This window comes from Onychostruthus taczanowskii, unplaced genomic scaffold (genome assembly GCF_017590055.1).
Source record: "Onychostruthus taczanowskii isolate IOZ18803 unplaced genomic scaffold, ASM1759005v1 scaffold14, whole genome shotgun sequence".
Lineage (NCBI taxonomy): Eukaryota > Metazoa > Chordata > Aves > Passeriformes > Passeridae > Onychostruthus > Onychostruthus taczanowskii.
Window position 1 is genome coordinate 10746784 of NW_024498573.1, and position 27523 is coordinate 10774306.

Consider the following 27523-nt stretch of genomic DNA (forward strand, 5'->3'; position numbering starts at 1 on the left):
GTTCCATGCATTGGTACATTGACTATTGCCCTTTAACTAGCTTATAGCTGTACAACCATTACCAGTTCTGGCTTTCACTTCACCTGCAAGCATCCATGGTCCCATGAAGTCAGGCTCAGATCACAGCCAGCCAGGGTGTGGCTCCAAAGTCAATTCAGCTGCACAGCCACATACTGGTACAAGAGCCTGGTACTAACACCAAGTACCTACATTTCTGAAACATTTGCCTGTTTCTCCATAACTTTTGCTTTTTTTTTTTTTCAGCAATTAACTCTAATTTCTTTGTAAATAATTCAGAAATGGGACTTCATTCCAGTCCTTGGCTTGAGGCCACATGTTAACAGAGCAAAAGGCCAAAGGAGAATCACAGGGAAGGATTATTCCCAGCCTCCCTGAAGGGCATGACAAAACCCTCCTCCAGTCTACAGAAGTAGATTAAGATTTGCTTGCAAAACATCCTACTGATTTCCATATGTGCTGAGACTGAACACTGTCCAAAATTATGATGTAATTTCTACAGGAAAAGGGCAACAAGGCAACAGCCCTTCAGAGGAAAAGTAAAAGCCCAGTGTTCCCTAAAACCAAACACTGATGCACCAATCAAGGACTCCAAATAGAGAATCACTTTATGGAAAGAACATTTATTTTTGCTTTAAAACTTGTGATCCATAGAAATACAACAAAATCAACATGTACACAACTTTTTTTTTAAAAAAAACTTTGGTTCAAAGAAATATTTAACATCAAAATCTGAGGTACAAAAGGCACAAGACCAAGCACCCAAACAAACAGAATTGCTCACAGCACTGTTTGCACCACTACTACAGAGGAAGACTGTGGGGAGGAAGGCAGGGAAAATGTGGAAATAACTGCAACCAAACACATGAATGTGTACAATGCCATTTACTTTCTTTCACAGGTGTTACATATTTTATTGTTCTATTGTAGTAAAGTGCCAGGACTCTTGGAGAAAAAGATGGATCATTTCTTAGAAATGAACTGGAACAAACAACAGTAGAAAAGGAGACAGAAACAAAGATCTGCAGCAGGCTGGAGTTCAGTCAACCTCTGTTCTCCCACAAGGTCTTAAGAATTCATTTCCTCTTTCATGAAACCATTTGTTTGAAACTGTGGAAACAGGGAACTGGAATTAGTTATCACCATGTACCCAGCATGGGTATCATCACAACCTAGATGGATACTTTAGGTAAAATCTTTCAGTGTGGGGATCCATGCTTCTACTTCTCTTCTCACCCAAGGGGAAACACATTGAAAGATGCAGAAGGCTGGGGAAGAAAGGATCTTCCCCAATGCACAATTCTGGAGCCAGCACTAACAGAGCAGTGTATCTGGGGCTTGTATCACTGACAGTCAGCATGCTCTGGCACTCCAGGGGCATACCTTGGAGGCTAGGGGATATAGCTATGGGAATAGATGATAGGAAGCTTGATAAGCTTTCAGCAGGAAGCAGAAATTTCTAATGTCCAGACACTCCCATTTACCTTAAAGGAAGCTGTCATCCATTGCAGCTCAAACTATGGGCAGATCTTTGTAGGAATAGACCTGATTCCAGCCAAGTGACAATTCCTGTCATTCTGATGCTGATAAATTACACAAACCCAGTGACAGTCTTGCACTTGGTGCTGCCATTGACACAAAAACTCACCAGAAAAACTATAGCTGTACAATGCAGCTGCTTAATACTTCTTGAGATCAATGGCAGAAAGTTTCATTATGGCCAAATAACCCCAGTAATTGAAGGGGTATCCAGGTTATTAAAGGCTTTTGTAAGAGGTCAGTGTATCCCCAGCTTTACATTGATGACCCTTCCTTCAAGATTTATTTCCAAAGAAGTATTACTTACCCCATTTACATCCTACTAGTACTGGACAAGCTGCATGTCTTGTTCTGTAATCCCCCTCACCACTTCTGAAAAGATTGTACCAAAACACTGCTGTTCCCTGAAAAGTGAGACCAGATCTGGATTAGTCAGAACCTAGTCAACATAACCAGGTTAAAGTAAGGGGAGGAGGATGCCCATGGATTCAGCTGCAGGCAGCTGGAAGCACTTCAACAGGTCACCATCAATGGCACATGAAAAGCTCTTAGTCCTGTACAGCCATGTTCAAAGTACAGAGGAACTCTACTGAACACAAGTCTGCTTTGTTAAGAACAGCTGTACAGAGAAACTGTTCACTTCACACATTAGCAACAAAGGGAGATGCCCTTTGGTCTGCAGATCACTACAGCTGCAATGAACTGCACTTGTCACATCAGCTGACTGACATGGACTGTGCTGAGGGACAGACAGCAAGTGGAGAGAGAAGGAATAAACCCAAACACATAAACAGACTTTACCTTCTTGGGCCATATTGCTGCCCCAAAATCTGGGAAAACTGTAGCTCCTCCAGCTTCTACATCACTCATCTGAGAAAACAAAGTCCACAAACTGTACATTTACAAGGTTTTTTATACAATCCCACAAACTAATATATCCCAAGGCCTGATATTTCCACTTGCACCTCTACCAGCAGCACTGATGAGGAGGGTACATTTCAACCAGCACAAACTGCAGAGGAAGCAGTACCTGCTGTTGAAACATTTTATTTCAGCTGAAGGCTTTTGTCCATATTATGTATATCTAGATATGTATTTCCTAGATTATGTACCCTCTGTTTCAAATAGAGGTTGTGTACCTGCAATGTTAATAAGCTAATACTCTAGAACAAGAGAAGAGGACTTCAGAGTAAGCTGGGTTCAAGAATTTCATTCTACTTTATGATCCAATTAGGAAAACAAGTGTCTGTTAAACCACGTATTTCCTTGTAAATTGAAACCATGCCTTTGGAACTCATTTTCATAACTTAGTTTATGCATCTTGGTCAACCACTTCAAAAACTACACAAACTATTAGAAAGCTTCTCTTTTCTTCTTTCTCTTAGCTGTTTCTGTGCTGTTCACCAACAGCACAGAAACAGCACATCTTAAGCAATTTCAAGTGCTTTAGGCAGCTCAAGCTCCAACAGCTACAGCTATGTGACTAAACAAAACCATGTATCTTTATGCTTTGCCCTCTACAATGGAATAAATTTAACCCTATTGTATTCATCAGTAACAATGGATTTATTGTAAATTCTAGACTTGACTCAAACCCCAAAGTTTCTAGAAATGCTCCCATTAAAAATAGAACAATTCAGTAAGCTCTGGCTCAGATTCTAATTAAAAGAAACAAATTAGTCAGATCCAACTCCCACCAAATTTAGTAACTACTATTAACACACTCCCCAAGTCCCCACAATCCCTTGTAACTTGAATTTCTGTTTAAAGCAGATGTTATTACCACTCTGGTGTCCTCCTGCTTGGTACAGTAAAAGGGCATCAGATACCACAGGTGCACAGGTTTTTGCCCCTTCCAACTAGAAAGCGTGTGCATGCAGCCTTGCAAGTTAATACACATGTCTTAGCCACACAACTACTCTTTTTAGTAAGGCTGGTGGTACATGAATGATGTGTTATGAGTTCTACATTAGACAAACAAGGGCAAAGTGCCTTTGACCATGTACAACTGGCAGAGATGTGTATTGTTCCTTCTAAATCAAAGCTCATCCATAATTCTGAGAAGCAAACAAAATGAAGGTTGGCTCAATTTAGAACTAAAATATCTTTGCAGCAGAATATTTCACAGCTACCCATCTTATTCCAATTCTTGTTTTGAAGATTATATCCCTCTCTGCCATATCAACTTGAAAGTGTTTCTGGTTTTGTTTTGAGCTGCATTTCACTCTCAAAATGTGATGTCAGCAAACAATTTTAAATTTCTGTGATATTTAAACTGTATCACTAAAATCTTAATTACAGAAGATGAGATGATCCTAAAGGTACAGGCTGATAGACAAAATAGTGTCAGAAGACTACTGTGAAAACAAAGCCATTATTCCCAGTGGCAGCTGTTTAGGATTCCAGTGTACATGGTCTGTGGGCTGTGCAATGCATGCAGCTAATGAATCTTTCAAATCTGCACTTGTAACCTAGCTGCACCAAGTTTATCAGCTCTGCCTGCCTTTGTTGAAGTGGCAGCTGTGCTGAGCAACTGAGCAACTCTGGCTTTGCTGAGGAACAGGATCACAGACCACAACATCACGTGCTGTCAAGCAGTGGTGGAAAAATATGACTGTCTCACATTAAGTGGCTGCTAGTCAAGTTCTCCAAAAGCATACCACATGAGTACCCCACGTATCTCCCTCTGAGAAATTAGCCAAAGTCTCCTTTCCCCCACGGAATCCACTTAAGTAAAAGATTCCACAGCAGAGTGACCGAAAGGAGAAGAGGGCTCCTATATTAAAAATTTTCTGCTCTAACGTTAAATACCACCAAAATTCTATCAATTCAGATGGGACAGCACCTGATGCTTGCAGGAATAATGAAATCCCTACTGCCAGATGCCAGGAAATCTCTACAAATAACCAACTGCACAAGCTGTAAAAAGATGCTGCTAAAGTTACACCCAATGCATAAAGGATCATCATACTTACATAGTTTAAAAAAGTGGCCACACGATTTCCAGTCCCTAACCGCTTGAAAGCATCTGGCTCATCTTTCTATAAAATTAAATGAGAGTAACTGCACATTTCGAGCTCCCAGACAGCAGACAGACAGAGGTACTTACATAGTTAAGAAACGTCGCTAGCCTATTTCCTTCCGATTTGAGTGTGCTGTCAAAGGGTCGCTGCAACAGACAACAACTTTAACCCGGGTTCCAAACAGGCTCTCACCAGAGCTACCTACGTGCAGCTCTGCAGAGATCCTCAAGCCCAATTTAGAGTTGGAATAGAAAGGGGACAAGTGATACAGGGCAGTGTTAAAGCCATCACAAGTTGCAGCCAGGGTGAACAGCTGCATGCACAGGGCACTCGGATGCGTCGAGAAGTTGCACTGAACAATTCTGGAGGGAGAATAGAAGCAATGCTTTCAGGGCCTGTGGCACAGATGTTATCCAAGTAAGGTCAACAACAGGCCATTATTGTTCTGGGCACTGATCCAAAGTCAACAACTGACATGAATACAAAAAATTAATCTTGAGTAGGCTTTAGATAACAGTCTTGTAAATGTAACAACTCAAATACTGCAATGAGAAGAGCAAATGCATGTTTTGACAGCAGACAAAACTGTAGAGTAGTTTCAGGTGGTTGCCTGTCTAGGACTAAAGACCACATCAAAAAGATCAAATTGTCTTTAGTGTGTAAAAAACACTGAGTTTCATTTGTTGAAGTTGAGATCACACTGGTGCCAGTGTAGAAGCAGAAAGAAAATACAGAATACCAGTGTCTTTCCTTGAAAAAAATGAAATTAGAAATTTATTTACATTGGTAATAGTCAGGAAGTCATTCCAGCCAGGAGACATCAAGCCACATTTTTACACACAAAAGCAGTAATGTTCAACATTTAAAGAAAACAGTAAATCAGTATTGAAAAAGACAAACAGCAGGGAAATCCACAGTGACCGTGTCTAAGATGCTGTAGTTCAATCTGCTTGAAGCATATTTTAATAAACAAGTGGTCTTTCCTGAAATGTGTTCATAAAAAACCCCAAGACTTGCATATGTAAATCCAATCCAAAAAAGCCAACATAAGAACACTGAGATACAGAGAATTCCCTGGTTACTGCCACTGCTGTGAAACCCAAATCTAACCACAAATTTCTGAACTTCAACTGCAAAAATCTAACTTGAACAACCAATAAAATCTCCAATAATGTGCAACTCTGTTTGAGAACTGCAAGGGAATAAAAAGCTTCAAGGCTGATCAGAAGCTGCAGAGACATAGCAGCACCTTCATTTTAACACAAAGTCTGTGATCCACAGAGAGCCTGCAGGACCAGACTGGAACTGTGGCAACCTCTGCAAGTGCCTTGCCTCAGCTGACAAATGCAGCCAAGGTTATGTTCCAAGCAGAGCTCTACTCCAGCTCCTAATCCAAAAGTAAAGTCCAGAGCGGCCAATTTGATGCCTGAGGTCCTTGAGTTCAAAGGCTTTGAAGAGAATTTAAGAACACTTGCCCAACTCAGGAAACTAAGCAGACTTGAAGTTAAGAGGAAAATTCTCAGAATGGGCCAAAGCTAATGAATACAAGCTTCCATAGTGTTAAAACTCAGATTTTTTTTATTTTTTAGACAGTGCTAAGTTGGGAGGCTTCAATTCTGCTCTCAATTATTGGGTTGTATACTCTGGCTGCGGCAATCCCTCCTACCAGGTAAAACCACTGGGACAATCTGAATTATGCCAGATCCCACTGAAATACCACAGAAACCAAGGCATCAAATGGATTTTATATTTGAAGTTACCAGTCACCACAGCTCTTCATTATGCTTAGCACATCCATGAACTTGCTGAGGATCATTATTAAGAATCTGCTCTTCTTTTCTCCCACAGCAAACCAGAGCTGTTCTTTGCCAGGCAGAGCCCTCTAGTGCCTCATGAAGACCCAGCACTATCACCTGTACATGCAACCTGTGCTGGAGCACTGGCCTCAAAACCAAGCCAGGGAGCTCTTTTCAGACCCCAGTGCTGCAGCCACTCTCAGGGGTCTGCCAGAAGGGCTGTACAACCCACGAGGATTCCCATAATGTTTACTTTTCAGGAGGAAGGTGGAAGGAGACCGCTGCAGTCAGCTCCTGCAAAATGCTTTAAAGCACCCAGCAAAGCAGGGTTTGGGCAACATCGCTGAACTCAGAAGCCTAATGGAACAAGGCAGACTCATAACCCAGGGCTTGCAGACCTCAGTTTACAAATAAAACAATGCAAAGAGCACATTCAAGTGCTGCATGACTCTTAGTGTCTCTGTACTGTGTAAGGAATCAAGGTCCCAAGCAGGGAGATTTGTTCATAATCCTCTTGAACTTTCAGCATCAGAGAAGGCAGTGCAAAGGCTTTTCAGAGTTCATAATCCATCCATGCAACAGAGCTACATATTAAATGCTCTAACAGAAAACACCTTCGAAAGTTCTCTCAGACCAAACTGTTCCCTCCTCCCCACCCCACTAAGAAATAATTGCAAGTGTGATCTTACCCTAGAAAAATCAAAGTGTGGCTCGTACTGCCCTCCCATTCCATAGTTGGCAACCTACAGCATGGAAGAAGGAAGCACATAAATATGTATTGAACTGCAAGTGACTGCTGCAGAATAGCACTTGCTCTCAGAAACCCAAAGCATGCTCTGAGAAACAGCACTTTGTGGCAAGATGATTATCTACAGTACACTTGATTTATTTTTAGATTGCCGGAACTGAGGTACACAGATGAGAAACAACTTGAGTGCTTTTTCCCTTTTGTAGTTTGAGGATTTGTACTTATCACTACAACAGCCTGCTTAACATTCAGCAGCAATAGTTTCACCACATTCTTGCTTCCTTCCTCTGAAGGAAAGGCAGATTAAAGTGTGCAACTCCCTGTGAGTTCAGCCTAGGGGACAGAACTGGACTATGGGCCACTCATGTATGATCTGCTACACACTAATGCCTCTTCAGTTTCACAGAAAATTAACTTAAAAGTACCTCTTCACTTACTTTACAGTCACATAACATACTTTAGTTACTCTGAGGCTGTACTTAATGTGCCTCCCAGATCACTACACAATTACCTGGTTTCTATGGATAGCCTGTAATCAAGAGTATTTCTATCAAACTCTGAAACACGAATTCAAGGAGCAGGGAAGAAGAGAAACAGTGAACAGACTAACATACAGCTATTCTGGCAGTGTTGTACTACTGGCAATCTTCTTCCCAACAGCCATCCAAAGATAAGAATTCATATGAGACTATAGCAAAAAATACTTGGGTCTTAGAAACATTGAACTAGGACAGAGAATAAGCTTTTGCAGACTTGAAAAATAAGCAGCAGGCATTTCCCTCAGAACAAACTGGAAAATATCAGATTCCTGCATGAATTTATCTTATCCTGCTTTGGTATCTCCACCCTTCTCTGCCTGGCATACACAGGGAAAATATCTGTCTGCACCTAACCAGCAGCTAATTCCACCAGGATGAAGCCAGTGCACCAACCTGCAAGAGCTCAGCTGTTTTCACTGTTAACCCTGTGATGTGCTGCATTCGCTGATTCACCTTAGCCACAACAGGATCATCATCTTCCTCCAACCACGAGCTAAGGGAAGGACAGCAATGCATTATTTTACAATGCCAATCACCACATCACACTTCCCATGTCAGAAGGATTCTTCTGCCCTTTGTCAAATGGCTAGAAGAGCCATTTCCCATGCATTTGTTGGGAAAGCTTTGGTTACATGCAAAGCAGTTCAGGTTTTTGGACATAGCAGGTAGCAAACAGCAGCTGTTAAACACAAAAACCTTTAAGCTCAGCCCTTCCCTCTGCTTACCTCTTGGATACTCTGTAGCTAGCCACTGTAAGGACACCGGTTTTGGGATCACGTACTGTGGCTCGTGCCAGCTGTGCCAAAAAAAATCCCAAGGGGGAAGAAACACATCAGCTACAGGATAGAAAATTTCTCACATCTTACAAAAGCAACACCTGATTTGTCCAACTTCAGCAACCCACTGAATGAAAGAGCTGCAACCTAGAATATGATCTGATTTCATGCTAAAACCACACATGCAGAAACACAAGTACAATCCATCACCTGCATTTGATCCTGGAAAAAGATTCTGATGGACTGCACAAGCCATGATATTGATTAAATCTATTAGTTGCTTGCTTTTTTCGAACAGCTGGAGTCAATATTAGCAAGAGGGAATAACAACAAAAGTTAACAACATATGAAGTTCAAGTTCCTGGCAAAGAGAAAATCATTGGATGTGGACTGAAAACCCAACCTCATTCTCAGATGTAAAGTAACAAGTAAAAACTTTTACAGAACAAGTTAGAAACTATGGGACAAGAAAATCCCCAGCTGCAGAAAACTCCCAAAGACAACTCTCAACATTTCCATGCTCAAGTTTTCCAGCTGAAAGATGCCTGGAACATCTAGTTTTGATGAAGGCAACTCTGCAAAAACACAGCACACCTAGACATTTTAAACATTGAGTATCATCACATTTAGGCCATATGACCAGATCTGTAGGGAAAAAAAATGGAACTTGGCAAAACTGATAGTTTGCTGCAGTGTCAGAGTGACAGATGACTGCTAACAATACACCAGCTCACGTTGGTTTCATTCTTGCAGCTGAGAACAAGAACTGGGACACTCTTTTCTTTGACTGTAAACTCAGACCACATTTAAATTTAACTCCTGCCAACCACACACACTCTAAATCATACCTCTTTTCTTTCACTTAATTATAGGTCATAGAAGGCCTTTTTATTTGCATCTTCTTCAGAGAATGCAGTCATTATTTCCTTCATTTTTCCTCCAGTAAGTCTCCAGCCAGTTTTACACTCCATGTCAGCTGTCTTGTCCCTATACAAGAGTTCTTGGCACAGCTGTTGCTGTAATTCTGACTCACTGTTATTTTGTTCCAGATTTCGCCTGTATAAATTATAACAGAAGAGCCAGGCTGACTGAATGTTGTTCTTCACTGGTACAGTGAAGCATAGCTTTGGGGATATATATTTTGCTTTCCAGCCTTTTCATTCTGCTGCCATTTTCAAGCTTGTATATGCTTGCTTGATTTCTACACCTAGCATATCATCTAAATAAATCAGAACTCAAATAAGCCTGACTGCTTTGATATTATTTCCCATCTGCTCTGATAGGCAGGTTTCTTCATTTAAGACACACAATCTACATCTCAGTTGATATAAGCAACTGATAAATGTGAAGCTTCCTCTCTCAGGGTGGAGAAATCAGCCTTGTAAGAGGCATTTGCTTTCAAAAACCCTAACACCCTTCATTGGTCAGAAGCTTCACTGACTGTTTCAGAGTCTGTGTAGTTTAGCAAGCTCTCCATTGTTATTTCCTTCTGAAATTCTGCACAGCTGAAACCCTGTTGCATGAGCTCAGATATTCATACCTCCCCACTTCATGTCATAGTCTTGCCTGTTCAGACATTCCTGGCTTGCAGGTAACATTAAGAATTCTGGGAATATGTTTCCCAGACTATGATGACAGAACCTGCCTCAATGCCATCCACACCAACAAAACTAAGAACTTTCTTGACCCTCCCCAGCCCGTTCTGATGAATTGCCTGAAAGCTCGATCTACTTTTTGCAAGTGGAATAATAGTGATTGCATTTTGCAAAACAAGCATAAAAAGCAACTCAAGTGCAGCTACTCCCAATCACATACAGATGTTCTTTCTCCACAGAAAGTATTGGCAAGTGTAAACTGCAGATAATATTTAAGTACTTGGACTCAAAAGTAAAATTTTCTTGCAAATGCATTTTAGAATAAACAAAGTGGTCACCTTTCTGAGCCTAAAATAAAATAACACTTCACAGTTCTGTCTGAAAGCTTCCATGATTCCTAATAAAATTTCCAGGCTAAAATTAAGCTGTATTTATTAAAGACCATCTCACCACAGGACTTGCATTTTCTAGTTTTTCAGTAATACTGCAGAATTTAAAGTTATTCCTGCAGCTGAGCTATACATAGGTTTAGAAAAGACAACTCATAAGAAAATGGTTGCTTTTTTAAAATTGACCATTTTCATCTGAATCTTAAGGCTTTAATATTTACCTACTCTTCTAGGGACTGACTGCAGTTCTACACTACACAGATTACATGAAAAATTCCTCTAACATTAGTAATATATGCAAAATTCAGAGACCAAGCATTAAGACTTTCCATAAAACTTTGAATAAAAAAGATTTTTAAAAAAGCTGTCTTTAGACAGTGCTTTATTTGATAAAATAGATTAAGTGATATGCTCTATGTGAATACTTCCATTTTATCTGAAGCTCTTGAAGTTTTCTACTATGATGTAATAGGAAAAATTCTCCATTTAAGGAGGTGAGATTCCTCACTGAGACAGGAGTGTTCAGCCAACACTTCCCTAGCTGGCTGGTAGTCATAGAAGACCAGCTTCACAAACATCCCAAATTATTAATGATCTTGGGAAACATCAGTTTCTCAATCTGTTTTTGACTATTTAGGTTTACATTTAGAAATACTTATAGAAGGGTAAGTCTTCACTTGAATTTTAGTACCATATTTCATAGTGGTAGCCTGAAGAGTGCTGAAATGAACCACTCCTCCATAAGCAAAGATTTGTTCAGTTTTACATTCTGCTCAGACCTGACAGAAAAACTAAGGGGGTGTATACTACTATCACAGTGTCATACTATTTTTTGCCAGAAAGGTGACAGGCAGAAAATTCCACCTCCAGAAAAAACAAATTACTAGCTTTGCATGAGGTAGCTGCTTTTTTTATTGTGTGCAGTCACCAGAACTCATCTTGAGTAACAAGAAACATCTATGGTTTAGAACAGAAGCAGTGGATTCAAGGATACACAAACAAACAAAAAAAAAATCAAAACCAAAACAAACCCAAATCTCTAGGTATTATTCTAACACAACTTACATTCTCTTGAGATTTGGGGTTTTTAAATTTCATTTAAGTTTGGCTCCAGTTCAAAAGGCAGACTCAAGACATTGCACACCTACTCCTATCATTTTAATTCAGCCATTTATCTTTTCAAGTCTAGTCTCTAATTTCTTAAAGCTTTCTAAGCCATTTACTGAGAAGTTTGCATAATTAAGTGCAACAATGCATAAATACCTTTGGGAGCCTGGGCTTTATGGTCCTACATCACCAGGCAGTTTCAAAATCATTCCATTTAGGCTCACAGCTGCAGTGTATCATCTGTAGTATGAAACCAGTCTTTCAAATCCTTTGCTTAGTCCTTGCTAACAGAGACTGAGGCATGGAATTAGCAGTCACTAGTGAGATGGTAAAAAGGAAAACTTACCCTTGGCTTAGCCAGTTGTTTAATTTTCTCAATTTCTTCATCAGACATGACATCATAGTATCTCACAATATGAGGACTGTCCCATTCATCTTCTTCTTTAAAGGGAGCTATGAGCAGATGAGGGTTTCTGTTTCCATCATGGTACCTACAAAACAGCCTTTTTTGTCTTCGAGGTGTCTGAAACAAAATGCCAAACAAAGCATTGTTTGCTCAAACACTTTTCTTGAACTTCAAACAGGTAAGACAAGAAGATGAGCTTCATTCCACACAGATTGTAAAAGCTGTCAGGTGACCAGAAGACACAAGAGGTAAACAAGAGTGATTCTCCAATTCACTGCAATTAAAAACAAGGTATCCCACTCCAAATACCACTGAGCAGCATCTGAAACACTAACCTTTAAGGGAATTAAAACATAATAGGTTACAGATTAATAACTACACAAGCAGTGAGCTGTAAAAAAAAAGTCTGGTTTTCATAATTAAGACTATACAGATGAAATAAATTGGTTCTTTTCCCTGGACTAAGAATTGAAGCCATGTTTGGTGAGAGGTACTGGAAATCACTTGGTCAAAATAGTCACTCCAGAAGAACACGTCTAAGATGCAAAAGGGAAGGAAAAACGCGATTCCTTGAGTGTGGTAAAGCATAATGAGCTCTCAGGGGGAAAAGCCTCCTTTTGTATCTGTACAGCAGACTTTGAAAAAACTGAGGAGAATCAATTTTCAACAACCCTTAAGAGGTACAGCTAAGAGTTGTTTGTGTGTAACAGCTAAAGATTGAGAACCCAAGATATAAGATACAAGCCTGGACAGAACCAAACTTAAATTTTTCTTTAAAAAAGAGCTTCACTGAAGGAAAAACAACATGTCCCACCAAACTTGACCATCCTTATGCAAAGGCAGCATAGTCAGGAAATTCTTGTCTCTTACCATTTTCACCCCTTCACCTCGGCAAAGGGCCTCATAGATATCACGCTCTGGCAGGTAGTCAAGAGGCCTCTCATAGGCTCCACTTTGCACCACAGCTTCTGTGGTTGTCACAGTCTTGTTTACTGAATTTTCTTTTTCCTTCTCCTCTCTTTCCTTCTCCAGCAGCTTCTCAAAGTATCGCAGATTACTGCCTGCTCTCTCATGAGTGCTATCTACATTGGCAGAAAAACAGATTTTTGCAAACTCAGGAACTGCTTGTACAAACAAGTCCATGTATGAAGACAGCACCAATTCTTCCTTTCCTAAAGCATTATCAGGTGAACAAAAGCACTGGCTTCAGTCTGCACCGAAAATCCACACTGGGAAGCTTCTGTCTTTGCAAACAAGAGCTGCACTAAGGATACAAAAGAATCCTTTCTGGAAAAACCCATTATAAAACTTGTATTCCAAAAAAAAAAGAATACAAGTTTTTGTTCTTCACATTCCTCCTTTTCTCTTTTCTGACCAGTTCTACCCAAGATGAGCAGATCACCAGAGATGAAGGTAGCCCACTTGCCGTACCACTCCTGTCACCATGCTCCCCACCCACACTGCACAAGCACACTTTAACCAAGCACTGTGGTGGAGTCCAGCCACAGTCTTCAGTCCCAAGACTCCTCTCAGGTTGGGAAGCTCTGAGCCCACCTACAGCATCCATCTGTAGCTCTAACAGAGTTATATGGGAGGGAGCGTGGATCACTAGCATCTTTGGACATACTAGTGATTTATTAATGATGATGGTAAGAATCAACAATCATCATCAATAGACTAACCTCACCCCAGATAACTAACAATTCCTTGTACATCTATGTTTCTGGATGCAACTACCTACAACAGTTTCTTTCCCTTCTGGCCTTCCCAGCTTTACTGTGTTTATCTCATGGAACCAGCCCAAAAGCTCACTCCAGTCACCACTCATTAGAGCACAGGGTAATAGTGGCCAGATAGGGAAGTTGAGCCCAGAGCAGAGGAAGCTGCTGCTTTCAGAAGGGACTGCCAACTGTGTTCCACTGTTTGCTGCTGATAAGGATTTACATTCTGCTATCAGTGCTAAACCCCTAGAGCTAGATTCAATGCATATTCATAATCTTGTAAATTTTAATTTCAGAATTCTAGTTCTGCGGAAATTAGATTAATAAATATTTTTCAATAGGAAGGTTTCACCCACTCTCAGGATGCTGCTAATATCTAAACAAGGGAAAAGTAAAAACAGTTCAGAAATAAAAGGAGATTCTAAGAAACTCAGTTTGTTCTGAATATTCAGAAATAAATACTGTAACATCTCAAGCAAAGTATTCCAGCATCTATGAGTACCTGCACTGAGGAACAAAGAGGTATATGTAGAGTCAGTAGGACCTGACAGAAGGTCCAGCACTGCCTACGTCTGTGGTAGCCTTGATCTCCAATTGAGACAAGCAAGGCTTTAACCACTGCCAAACACAGTATCTCAGTGCACTCCAGCAAAACACACAGGCAGTGAGTGCAGTCAGACACACCGGGGCCTTGGGTAACAACAGCATGGACCATAAGACAGCTTCTTAAAGATACTTCATGTATAAACAGACTTGTTTCCAGGACCCACATTTATTTTAAGTCATCTGTCAGAATATCTTTTCCAGTCAGCTCACCAATGTGGATGGCCACAACTGCTCTCAGCTCTGCTGCTGGCAGCACTTCCCAGCTAAAGTAACATGGTCTTTGCTCTTACCGAGGGATATCAGCCGCCTGGTGAGCTCCATGGCTCTGTGCAAATCCCCAAACTGGAAAACAGCATAGCTGAGATAATCTAGGATCTCTACTTTGCTGACTGTTGTATCCTCCCCCTCATCGTGCTGTTTTAAGGCCTGCTCCATCCAGAGCACAGTGTGGTAATAGTCCCCGTCATTGTAGGCTGTCTTCCCCATGCCAAAGCAGTCACCAACTGTCAGGAAGGATCTGTATTTTGTTCCTAAAACAAAAAGACAGCTTTCAGCAATCCACACAAGCACCTTTGCCTTAAATACACGGGACACATTGAGAAGTATCTGTAAATACACACTTATATCATCCAAAAATATTTCTAAGAAACAATGCTTTGACAATATTTTAAATTCAGTACTAAAGTGGTCACTACCACAATTAAAGAGTAAACTACCTTAATTTTATTCTAATTCATTCCTCTGGAAACAAAGAGAAGTTAGCAGAAGTTGCAGTGGTAAGTTGTTGTGTTTTCTGCTGTAGAGAAAGGAAGAGCAGACTAGCATCATAACAGATTTCACGTAACCTACAGATTAGCACTGTTAGATGATCAGAGAAGCCTGACTACATGCTGACAACGTGCACAGCCAGCTTGTTTGTCTTCACTGTAAATCTGTATTTGTGCATGAGCAAGCTGATGTTGATTTAAACAAACTGGGTGTCCAGTTGAGTGTGACTGCACTGACTTCCAATTGCTCCAGCTCAGAAGATGCACAAGTAAGACTTAAAATTCAGTTAATTATTAATGGCTATTAATAGTTCTGACTAAAAACATTTTGTCAGTTCATTTACCCACACACCAACAAAGCCTTTTCAGTTTGTGAACACCACACTGGTAGCTGATAACCTGTTTCAGTAGGTGTCTCATAAGCAGTAGCAACAAACATTCATCAGGACTCAGCTAATAATCAAACACTCAATATCTTCAAAATTTTCTGAAACATCTGTGGCAAAACCAGTTAATCCTCATTTTAGAAAGGACTTTTGGAGAGAGTTTGAGGATGTTACCACTTTCTTCCTGTTAAAGCCAAGGAGACCTTGGTGCACTTACCTGGCAAGTTCCCTCGAGAGAGGGTTTCAGGATCCAGTTTATAGGTGTCCTGCAGGCGCATCAGAGCCTTCGCCGCTCCGGTCTCATCCTCCTCAGTTGGAAAAAACTGACGCTGGATTGTGAGATTTGCAATAAAGCCTTTGCAGGGAAAGGGAAAGATGTTACTTCCAGAGCTTGAATAAATACCAGTACAAGATTGACACCGAAGAGGAAACATCTGCACTAGCTTGAGAATTGAGTTTTGAATAACCCAGATTTAAAGCCTCTTATTAGGCTCAAAAGTTATAAACACATTGTTTTCTGTCCCTTTTCAAGAAATATGGCTCATGAACAAAAAATAAATAATAAATATCTACACTCAATTTTCTCGTGCCACAAAATTACTGATGCACAATGTGCATCTAATGATCTTCATTGGTAATGTCTCTTTCTGACACAAAAACTTAACAGTTTTCATCAAATCTCCTGCAATACCCACAGAGACAACTGATTTCAGGTTGCAGTACTGGTCAATGATCTCCAAGTCGGTATTCCAACCTCTAAAGCCACAAGAGCTTTTCAAGTCTCAGTTCCAGGGACAGAGATCCTGCTCCAGGATCCCCTCACCAGCACAGGGCCTTACTCAGTGAGAGAATTAAACCTGACAAGTAAACCAGGTGGTACTCCGAAATAAAATTAAATGCACTAGGTAAACATATCAGGGTTACACAGCAGGTTGGTTGGGCAGAAGAGGGAGCCATCAACTGAAGGAAAACAGCCCAACCATTTCCAATCATACAGCAAGCCAAATTGGAAAAAGAAGCCTTTAAAAAAAGAATTAGCGACAGACATACTCTATAGACTTAAGTATTTTATTTCCATTTAGGGTAACTATTCCAAAAGGCAATAAAAGCCTTGTCTGGAAAAAACTGTCAAGTACCTAAACTTTAGAATATGCAGAGTAGCAAGGGAAACCATGTGGTGTTCTGCCTGAAAAACACAACCTCCTCTTCCTCACTTTCCAAGAGTCCAGTAAAAATAAACCTCCACTTAAAAGAGGTATGCAAGCAAATTCAGACAGACACTTGAAAAAATGATGCAAACCCAAGGATTAGTACTGGAAGCATTTGATTTAGAAGGCCAGGTTTAGAGATAGCAACCATATATTATCCTGGTTTGACAGACTACAGCATCTGCCAACTCCAGTGCTGATACTCGTATCCCCGCCAGTTCAATATGGGACTCATTTTGATTCTCAGTCTTATTCTCAATCTACATGGTCAAAAAACAGTGATCATCAAGAGAAGCAACAGACTGGGAAAGCAAATGAAGCAGTTCATATACAAGAGAACAATAACACTCAACAGTTACCAGCACAGCTTTAAGCACGTCCCATTCTCCCTTTCCCCCCCAAATAAAACAGTTTCTGAGTCTTGACTAAGACATGTTTCAGTTGCAAGTTTCACTCACTTGGGTAATCAGTACACACAAGTCAAGTCCTTAGCTGCTTTTTAAACAAACTTGGCAATAATATTTAAACCACAGCCAAGCTTGTGGTTTTCCAGGAACACAAGGCTGCCTCCTGACAGCAATCCCCTGTAACTCCTTACCATTTGTTGTATCCTGAAGAACCAGGTTTTCCAATTCCAGCCAGTCAGTATTCAAACGCTTCACAAGCTTGTATGCATTCACAGGGTGTGCCAGATACCCTTCTGGGTCAGAGGCTGATTTGCTGGTCAGTATATCCATTTTTTCAGCCCAGCTGGAATGAGAAGTGTGCACATGGTTTAAGAAGGAAGATGTGCATTCATAAATTGTTCTCAGGCATTTATGACATTATGCACATCTTCCTTCCTAAATCAAGATGTGTGATTCGAACTACACATCTAGATCAAATTATTGCTGCTTTTACTGTCAAAACTGCCTTTCAACCTTTCAAGTTCACAAGAATAAAGTGGGGTTTTTAAAATTACAATAGTCTCTTTCAAAGGGAAAATATTTCCCTGCTTAGTATTTAAAAGCTAACTTCAGCAGGCATGCATCTCAGTTGTAATGAGCCTGAAAACCACCCGTTTATTCACAGATTGAATAGATATTCTCTTAACCAATACTAGAAGAGGATATTGCTTTGCCTCCGAAGGGCAACTTTTCAAGAAAAGAACATTTTGTGCATATGTGACCAGAATTCCTATCATTCCACTAATCCATAGCTCTATTCTCATCCTACACTACCAAAGGAAGGGCAGACTGACACACACAGCCTTGAGCTCAGAAGTCCTTTGGAAAGCACAACTCCTTCTAGAGGCACTTGGCTCTTCTGAACCTGGACCTCATGCAGCCTATCCTCCAGCCACATCCTAGTATATATTGCTATTGGCCAGAGGAGAATTAACAATCTTCCTACGTGACACAAAGGGTCAGCTGTCAGCAAGAGCCTTTCAAGTGATCCAAGCAATCGGGACAACATCAGAGATGTGCTGCAGCCAGGCTGGCACCTGAAGAGAGCAGGGCAGGAGAACTGTCCCTGAGGGCAAAGCCACACAGAAAGGAACCCAGAGATTTGGTGAATGCCATTGGCACACTTGGCTCTTGTAAGCAGGGCTGATGGCATGACACAACAGGCAGCACAGAACACTGGCACACAGAGGCATTCAGCCCTCATGACAAGACTCCTGACAGGACTCTGATGTGTCCTCTCTACAGGAGTCCTGTGAGGTACAAGGACAGGGAAAAGCAGGGAGAGCCCACCTGAGCACCATTTCTCAAGAAGCAAATCCTAAGTGATACCTGAAGAAGGGACACTTGTAGGTTAATGGGAATAAATTAAACCAAGTTAGTACCTATCCTGTCCCTGTGACTATCTACTGAAGAAATACCAACAAGATTTAGCATCAGAGAGCGGTGACAAAGTGTGATGGAACAAATGAGCCATTTTGTCACCCTTCATTACACAAATCTCCCCTACCTTTTAATCTGAGAGAGCTTTTTCTCTTCTGCTCGGATATATTCCTGTAAAGACTGTACCAAGTCCTTCTCCGCATATATCAGGTCTGTCATTTGACCTAAAAAGAGGAGGAGCAAATATTCATCAGTACTAAAACAGCAACAATTCCCAAGTGCACAGAAGACAAATCTTAAATGCTCCAGAGCTATTAAAGCCAACACAAACAACAGACAAATTCAGGGTGTGCACTTCAATGCCTGTAAACCACAAAAGCTATTAGACACAGAGGTCTGGCATTCAAATGCTTCAAGGGGCTTTTAAAGTCCCAGTTTCAACAGTTCAGGTAGCTTTGCTCTGACCCTTCCTCTGCCTCTGAATTACTTTCAGTATTACAAGTGCAAGCAAGACAATTAAAAGAAAGGTTTGACACTCATACAGCTATGGAGACAGAGCATCAAAAGATCCAAATGGTTGCCAAAGCATCTGTTCTACATATGGACACAGATTAGGTCACACTAACAAATTACTAGTGTAATCACCAACATAATTTAAAGTTACAGCTTTACAATATGGGTAACCATGGAAACAGCCTAACATTACACAGAGAGGAATTTCAGACTAATGTTCATAGACTCACAGACACACACTCCTGATTAGCATTAGTGGAAATTGCTAACATATTAGTCCTAATTGCTATGACAAACTTGGCTTTTCAGAGCCCAAACTGAAAGAACATTATTAGACTCATAAATGCAACCACAGCTCCAGCATTCCAAAGTAATTATGATTGAGGCATGATTAAGCAGATAGAAGGCAGCAGGATGTGCTATTTTCAGTTAGCAAAGGTTCAGAAACAGGTAAGTGTAAAGAGAAAGTGATCCCTCGTGGAAGCTTTGTATAAAATGCTACTTAACTTAGGAAAATCACAAGCAAATAAAACACATGTACTTAAATGTTGTTCAGTCAGCCACAGGGCACGTGAGGAGCTTGGCAGGAGGACTCTGGCTGAGCAGTTCCACACAGTGGTGCAGAACAACCCACCAGGAGCTCTGGGCTTTGCCATTCAGAAACAGCTCCACTGACTCAAAGGACATTCTGGAGAACAGCCAGTGGCAGTTAATCAGCCTCTAATGCCCTCATGGAGGGGAAGTCCCCAAACTGCTCGACAGGAAAATGTTAGACCAATTAACAGCAGAAAACTCAGTTTGTGCTTATTTGAGGCTCTACCACAATCATACACAGTTGGATCCTATTAGAACACAGGAACTAAATTGTCATAAAAATCTAATTATTTTACAGATTTATTACAATGCAAATTCCTCAGGATTTACTCAGGCCTAGCAAGACACACAACTTAAGGGAGTTACTGATTTTTTCTTCTGACACCTAACTTCAACATTTTGATAAGACAGGAGATTTTGAGTGCTGAGGAAAAAAAAATCTTCACATATTTACCACTTAAACTATTTTCATAAGTCAAATTCAGGACTAAGCTTTCTAGCATAAGGTGGTGTGCTCTGTTCAAGATGACAACAGATGCACAAATCCTACTAGGACACAGAGCCCATCTTATTTAACTGACAGAGGCCCCAGAGAAATTTGAATCGTGTTGGTCAGTGTTCCAAGTCAACCAACTGCAAACAAACTGCACTGATGCTGCAGAAGAGCAGCTTTTCCTAATAGAGACAGTGTTGGCCAGGGCCCACAAAGAAAACCATATGCTTCAGATGATAACTTAAACAGTGCTAGCAATCACAATAACCACATCACAACATCATGCACTGGTTCTTTACACACCTATGGAGGTAAAGAACTCTGCTTCTGTGTGCCAGATCAGGAAAACACATGGGAAGAACATCAGCTGCAGCCAGGGTTTCATCTTCCAGATACCTGTAAAAAATTAAAAGGAAAAAGGAGGAATAAAAATAATTATTTGTGAGAAACAAGCCCAAAGCATTAATCTTTATCTCCAGTCATTTTAACCTCATGAAAATTTAGATTCTCTGAATTTTAATTAGTAAAGCTTGAAAAAACTTTTGTTCAACTAGAGGAGCTGTTACTTAACAGTATCAAAAGCTATCTTGCATACTCTTTGGGATTTAAATGGAAGACACTGGAAAGCCCACATGAGAAAAGGGAAACTATACATACATATTGTCCACTGAGACAGTGAGAATAAGCTCTTTTGCAAGAGCAGTTCAGCACCTTCCATGTCAAACATAACTAGAGCTGGAAAATATGAGATCTACAAATTATATTCCAATAATAATAAAAAAAGTCTAAACTAAATGGGTTTATAGCATTCTATAAAATTCAGTTATTTAAAGCTGTCTAGAAACACAAATAATGAGAAAGCCAAATAGAGAAATAGAACATTTTGTAGTTTAGAAGTGTCAGCAATGGTTGGAAAAGTTAGAAGTGGAATTTCCAGCTCTGCTTATTCAAGATGCATTATCTTACATACTGGCCTCTGGGCACAGCCCTTATAACTTCTGTATTTGAAAGGCTGTGCCAGTTTAGAAACCCAGCCCCAGAGATGGATGTTGAAAGCAGATTGTTCCACTTCCAAAAGCACAGCCTGAGGGGTATGGGAGGAAAGCCAGTCTGAGCAGATGGGCTCAAGTGAAGCAAGGGATGCAAGGGGCATACAGAAGAGCCTCCTGGGAGACCCGATGAGCAGAACACCTCCTCAGCTGCTCCAGGGGGTTTGTGAGGAGCACTGCACCGGGATCAGTCCACAGCTCACTCCAGAGCTGCCTGCCCACCAAGCAGCAACAGCCACCAGTGCCAGCCTCATGCAGGAGCACTGCTGCTCAAACATGGAGCTCTTGGCACACCCTTGCAGTGTCAGAAGGGAGGTGACAACGCTCCACCTCCGCTCAGGAAGCAGTTATTACTTTTTCCTACTTAATGTAACTGGGCAAACTGGTGGCTCAAAATTACCACGTGCGACCCAGTAACTTCAAATACAGTAAAAATGCAACTATTGGGGGCAAAATCAACCTGAGAAATGGGATAGGAAGGAAAAAAGGAAAGAAAAATACATGGAGTGTCCTAAAATTTCAAGCAATGCAGCAAATAGGAAAGGAATAAAGATAACCCTGTGATAACTCTAACTTGTTCCCTTGGGCTCCACACATCTGCCTCCCAAAGACTAAATATCCACAAGGCAAAAGATGAAAAATGGATATTTCTTTCTTTCAAGACCAGAACACAGCTGAAAACTCTCACCCTCAGCTGGGCTCACCAGTGCCACAGAAACAAAGACCAGATATACCCTCAGTGACACCACCACTAAAAATATTACTAATAGCTCTGTCCTCTGTTGTATGTTATCACACGGCAAGATGATTATTTTTAAAATATTCTTTTGATTGCTTTACAAGACTACATAGAGAATCACAATAATTTACCACAACAGTCTGAAAGCATGAGTAAGCAGGAAAATGTCTCACAGCATCATAAAAAGTCTCCTCCTTTCCCTCTTCTGTTTCTCACCCTCCTGCAAACCACATATTCCCAAACTGCTTGTTTAAGTTAGTTAAGAACTAGTACACGGGTAATCTGAGAAATGAATAAAGCTGAGTGAATAGTGCCATGCAGAGGTCTGCCAACATCACAAGCCACAATAAGTGATGTAGCAGAAAGCACAGCAAGTCAAGTGCACTTGGGAAGTACATTAATTTGGCTATATTAAGCCTCATCTGTCCAGCTGAATAGTCTGCCATCATTTAATGGAATAGTTTTTTTGGATGCACAACATAAAGCCTGGGAGAACAATTACAAGTGAATATTCCAGTTAAAACAACTCTACACTCTCCTGCACCTCCTCACCATGTTCTCTCATGGCTGAGGAAATCTGCCAAGAAGTACTACAGCTACCAGCTTGTCTTTACAGCAGATCTGCAACAGCTTTACCATCCTACTCACTTCTACTTGAGTCAATAAACAGAGACCTCAGTAAAAAGAGAAAGCAGCTCTTGCTCAAACAAGCAGGACACCTGGCTGCAGGGTTGGCAGATTGTTTGTACATTTTTTTCACAGCTGTTACTGGGAAAACCAGCACAAATAATGAGTTACAGGAGGCTGAATAACCACAGTCTTGGCTGGCAGGAGTGTGTGTGCACAGCAACACGTACGTGTGCCCACCCCACTCCAGCTGAAAGGAGGGCAAGAGGGGCAGAAGTGGCATAAGCAGCTCATGCCTCAATAATGAAGACAAATGTTTGTAAAGCAGTGTGTTTATTCAAACAGAAATGCCAAACAACAAGCCTCTGTAGAACAAATACTGCCTGTATTTCTGGCTTTTGTTTTGTGGGTTTTCTTATTTCTTTACAGTATAAGACCTCAGTGAATCATTACTCCTGTGGAAAGAGTGCTGTCAGGCTCAGAGAACACTGGCACAAGGAAAAAAGTTCTAGACAAAATACACAAGGATGGAATTTTTCTCCACAGGTTAAACTGAATTCTTTATTAAATAAGCTTTCTGAAAACCTCATAATCAAGAAGATATAAAAATAGAAACCTGACCTATTAAAGAGAAGTTGCTTGCACATCTACCATGGTTCTCAGTTTCTCATTTGCTCTGAATTTCATATCCAGTCACAGGGAACATAGGCCAGCTCCTAGTCAAAAGGGAGGACTTTTTTCAGGTCAGAAGAGGAAACAAATACCTATTACATGCAGTGCCTTTAGGACTCAACTTCTGATCAAACTGATATGCTATGGTCTCCTTTATTCACCACAGTAGAAGAGAACGCCACTTGCCTGACAGCCTAACTAAAAACAGCGACAAAAAAAGCAAGTCCTTCATCCAGCTCCAAATTTGCACAGACTTGACTCCTCATGCAGGAAAATTAAGTGGAACCAACATAAGACCAGTCTGTACAACATAAAGAATACAAGTCATAACCTTTATTGTGGTAAATTAGACCAGAGTGTTACTTGTACTTATATGTGAACACTTTTTGATCACATGAACTCCAGAAAAAAAAACCAAACTAGTGTCCTTCCACCCCTCAATTAAAGGTGACAGCACTCCCTCTGCTGTGGGGCTTCTTTAGGGAAGGGGGGGAACTGGGGTGCAATCTAACTGCTCCAAACTGCTACAAGCAAAGTCACCTCTTTTTCCAAAGACTAGGCGGGGAAAATTTTTTCAGAGCACACAGCAATGGTTTCTTCTAAGTCATTAAGGCAGAGTCATTAAGGCCCTCTTGGTTTAGTTCCAAGTTTACAGACCCAGAATTTGCTGCAGAGGAAGAAAGCTTGTGAGACAAAGTATCAAAGTATCAGATACTGTCAGCGCTGTATTAAATACCATTTTTGTGAGCTACAGGAATACAACATACAAGCTGATGACACAAGTAAAGGTTACAGCCTCCCTCCTCTTCTGTGCTTGTCTGTGCTGTTAAAGACACCTGGGAAATCACTCTGAAAGCAGCTGCTTCCATATGTATCTACATTTAAGCATCATGGTGAAATCCAACAAGCAAATCCCTAATTCAAGATGACCTCAGGCCACTGATGAGCTCTTGGTGCACACAAAGTTGAGGCTCTGAAGTTTGGTCCATCCTCAAACAGCAATTTGAGACTAGACTATTGAATGAGACAGGTCTGTTTGGGGCTCCTCCAAATGCCTCTGTTTTCCAGCCTATCCTCTTGCTTGCAGACACACCAAGGAGTACTGAGCTGGTGCTGCAGATGGCTTCATCCCTTTCCCCTCCACAAACAATGGAGCTTCACAAGCAGGCATTAAGCTGCTATCAGTACTGATGGCTGTAAATAAGGTTAATGATAACTAAGTGGAAAATGATATAAACAAAAAACGTCCAAGGCTGCTGACTTAATAAGAGCCAAAATACAGGCTTAATTATAAACAGATTTTCAAGATGATGCCAAGGAGGAGCCTCTCTCAATATCAACCAAGAAAGGCAGCCATAAAACCATCCACTTAACAGTATTTCAAGTCTTGCAGATTTGCACTGCACATGATAGCAGCTATAAAACATTTTAAGTTATTAAATACTAAGGAAAGAAAACCTACACTATTGGCTGAAGACTTTGAAACAAATAATTCAGAGCTGAAATTCATTATCCACATGAACTCAGATGCACCAGTGCTCAACCCAGCCCCTTCCTCAGAGCACATTGGTTTTATTGCTCAAAGCAGCTCATGCCAACATCCCCGCCCTTCTTTACAAAGCATTTTAATATGCATCTAAAACTAATTGTAATTACCTAGCAAAAACAGCAACGTGATTGCCTTGTGCTTCTCAAGGCAAGCCAAAAGAAAATGAGGAAAAGCTGTTTATTTGCAAGCATTAACAAGGTCACAGCACAATCATGCAAAACTGCTGGCATTTCTTTTAACATAAAATAAATTATAACCACCTTAGAAGCCATAATCATCTGGGATAATAACCCCAGTAATTTTTTTAAGCCATAGCAAAACGTTTCTTCCACACTCCAGTAGAGAACAAAACTGATGCAAATCTAAGATTCAAGTGGATTTGCTGTGCCTTACTCTGCAAGCTCTGCCTTTATAAAGCAGCCTTGGAGTCAAATCCCACAGTGTTGGTGAAGACAAAAAGACTCTGGGCTTTTTCCACTACAGCTTATTTTTTTAGCATATCTAGACTGCATTTTATTGTGCAAAGGCCACAACTTCAGTATATCATCATACTTCACATAACTTGAAATAACTTATCAATTGCTCATATAAAGCATTAAAAGCATCCTCCTGTTCAGAAATAAAGGAGTTCTTTTCATATTAAGAGGTCTGCTGTCAGTGAACTGCTTCTTTCAATTCAATTTAATTAAAATCAGGCATTATCTCAGAGGCTGATTCTATTCTAACATCACCCTAGAACATGCCCCTTTCCACACTCTGTGTTCTCATATCTCTGACATATAGAAAACCATGCACAAAAATCAGAACTAGTCATAGGAAAAATATCTATGTTTACAGCTTGTTTCTTTGGAAGTTGGCCAATGCACACAGCATGGAAATTATAAACAGATTGGATTCCTGACTTAAACCTCTAGTGAAAAATTTCTTATGCTAACTGGTAAACCCTGCTCCCTCTGCTGTTACTCTCTTTGAAGTGTGTAATTCCTGCACTGCTTCCCAAAGTATGATTAGTCACATTAAAAAATTGAATCCCAAGAAATTATGGCACTAACAAGAGGCCATATTCTTGTCTGTGAGTGTCACAGCAGTGCTAAGTTACCAATGCAGAATAATGTTCTGCTTGTGAAATGTGAATGCCAGTTATTGATTGCTATATATATTCACAACATACCTGTGGGAATATTTCCAAGTCCTTAATGCCAGAAAAATGAAATATTACCCTGGTAAAGATGGCCACAGCAGCCTTCCAGGTCCACTCCACCCTCACGGAGCACCTATAAAACTAAAGAGCAAGAGGTTTTTTGACAAAAATGTCTTCTGGGGAACACTACTTTACTACTGAAGAAGAGGGATGATTATTGGCTGGAAACACCAAACATCACAAAGTCAGACAGTCCCAAAAATAGCTTTTATTTACATATCCTCTCTCCTGCTTGCTTCCAGGTTACAAGGACATTCTTTGCTTCCTGAAATAAAAATTACTCCTGTCTAGTCAAAGGCATGTTTTGCCATCGTATGACGAGCCAAGCTGCTGTGACCCAGCTGAGCTGTGGTAACACTTCGGCAGTGCCTTCAGTTTTCACCAGCTGCTCTCCCCTGCCTTTTCCACTGAGGATTCGGTCGCTGCATCGCACAGGTCACACACAGCTGCCTGTGCTCTCCTGGCTTGTCCCCAGCTCAGCTGCACAACTATGCAGGGACAGGCTTTTTCTTTTTTTGGCAAACAAAGCTCAGAATAAAACAAAATGAGACGCGAGCAGAACAAGTGGGGTTTGAACATCTCTCCGAAGCTTAAGCCATCGCTTGCTCTGCGCTGAGCCGGGGGCAGGCAGGGAACACGCACAGCCAGTTAATGCAGCTGGCAAAGTCAGCTGGCAGTCATTTAACCGGGAATGCCAGTCCTATCAAACCCAAACAGCGCGCAGAAGGGCAACAAGCCCTCCCACCGCTTTTGCGATGACACCTCTAACACGCACGATGTTTTGCGATATCGCCCAGAGCCCGGCCCGCGGGGACCAGCCGACCCCAGCAGCGGAGCGAGGATTGCGGACGAGGATTCAACCGCGGGGCGCCAGGACTGAACGCCTGCAAAGCGCTCGGACCGCGCCGGGCAGCGCTCAGGGCTCCGGGCAGCGGGACCCCCGCGAGTCCCGGGGGGCTGCGGCGGCGGGCACGGAGCGCTGCGGGCTCCGGCCGTACCTGTGCCTCAGCCCTGCCCTGCTCCCCTCAGCGCGGGCTCCGGCCGTACCCGTGCCCTCAGCCCTGCCCCGCTCACCTCAGCGCGGGCTCCGGCCGTACCTGTGCCCTCAGCCCTGCCCTGCTTTGCTCCCCTCAGCGCGGGCTCCGGCCGTACCCGTGCCCTCAGCCCCGCTCGCCTCAGCGCGGGCTCCGGCCGTACCCGTGCCCTCAGCCCCGCTCGCCTCAGCGCGGGCTCCGGCCGTACCCGTGCCCTCAGCCCTGCTCGCCTCAGCGCGGGCTCCGGCTGTACTTGTGCCCCCATCCTCAGCGCGGGCTCCGGCCGTACCGGTGCCCTCAGCCCTGCCCCTCTCGCCTGAGCGCGGGCTCCGGCTGTACCCGTGCCCTCAGCCCTGCTCCCCTCAGCGCGGGCTCCGGCTGTACTTGTGCCCCCACCCTCAGCGCGGGCTCCGGCCGTACCGGTGCCCTCAGCCCTGCTCTGCTCTGCTCGCCTCAGCGCGGGCTCCATCGATACCTGTGCCCCCGCCCTCAGCAGGGGTTCCGGCCGTACCCCCAGCCCCGCTCACCCTGCAGCCGCCGCTCCCGCCGCCCGTTCTAGAAGCGCCCCGGCCCTTCCAGCCCCACCTCCCGCCGGCCCCGCC

At 42.0% G+C, this 27523-nt stretch overlaps 1 protein-coding gene across 7 annotated transcripts; it reads right to left on the minus strand.

Annotated features, from left to right (window-relative positions):
* Positions 1–638: 638 nt before the first annotated feature.
* P4HA2 (prolyl 4-hydroxylase subunit alpha 2) lies at positions 639–27491 on the minus strand. 7 transcript variants are annotated; one of them, XM_041397694.1, is made up of 17 exons: positions 27397–27489; positions 25858–25968; positions 20354–20446; positions 18578–18674; positions 17223–17374; positions 15634–15771; positions 14554–14793; positions 12807–13018; positions 11877–12053; positions 8389–8459; positions 8057–8156; positions 7066–7119; positions 4667–4726; positions 4533–4598; positions 2359–2427; positions 1865–1961; positions 639–1128 (listed from the first exon to the last, which is right to left on the minus strand). In XM_041397694.1, the coding sequence occupies exons 3-17, from the start codon at positions 20433–20435 to the stop codon at positions 1058–1060; spliced, it is 1686 nt and encodes a 561-aa protein (XP_041253628.1). In that variant the 5' UTR covers positions 20436–20446; positions 25858–25968; positions 27397–27489; the 3' UTR covers positions 639–1057. The 7 variants fall into 7 exon arrangements, 4 of the variants coding, with proteins under 4 accessions (XP_041253628.1, XP_041253629.1, XP_041253630.1 ...); XM_041397695.1 differs by lacking the exon at positions 4667–4726; XM_041397696.1 differs by lacking the exon at positions 4533–4598.
* Between the last annotated feature and the right edge of the window lie 32 nt (positions 27492–27523).

Excerpts from the sequence above, each read along its gene's own strand:
- P4HA2 (XM_041397694.1), bottom strand. The coding sequence starts at position 20,435 with ATGAAACCCTGGCTGCAGCTGATGTTCTTCCCATGTGTTTTCCTGATC. Across the intron at positions 12,054-12,806 it reads GAGGTGAAGGGGTGAAAATG|ACACCTCGAAGACAAAAAAG; the intron begins GTAAGAGACAAG and ends ATTTTGTTTCAG. Across the intron at positions 4,727-7,065 it reads CACACTTTGATTTTTCTAGG|CGACCCTTTGACAGCACACT; the intron begins GTAAGATCACAC and ends TGTCTGTTGCAG.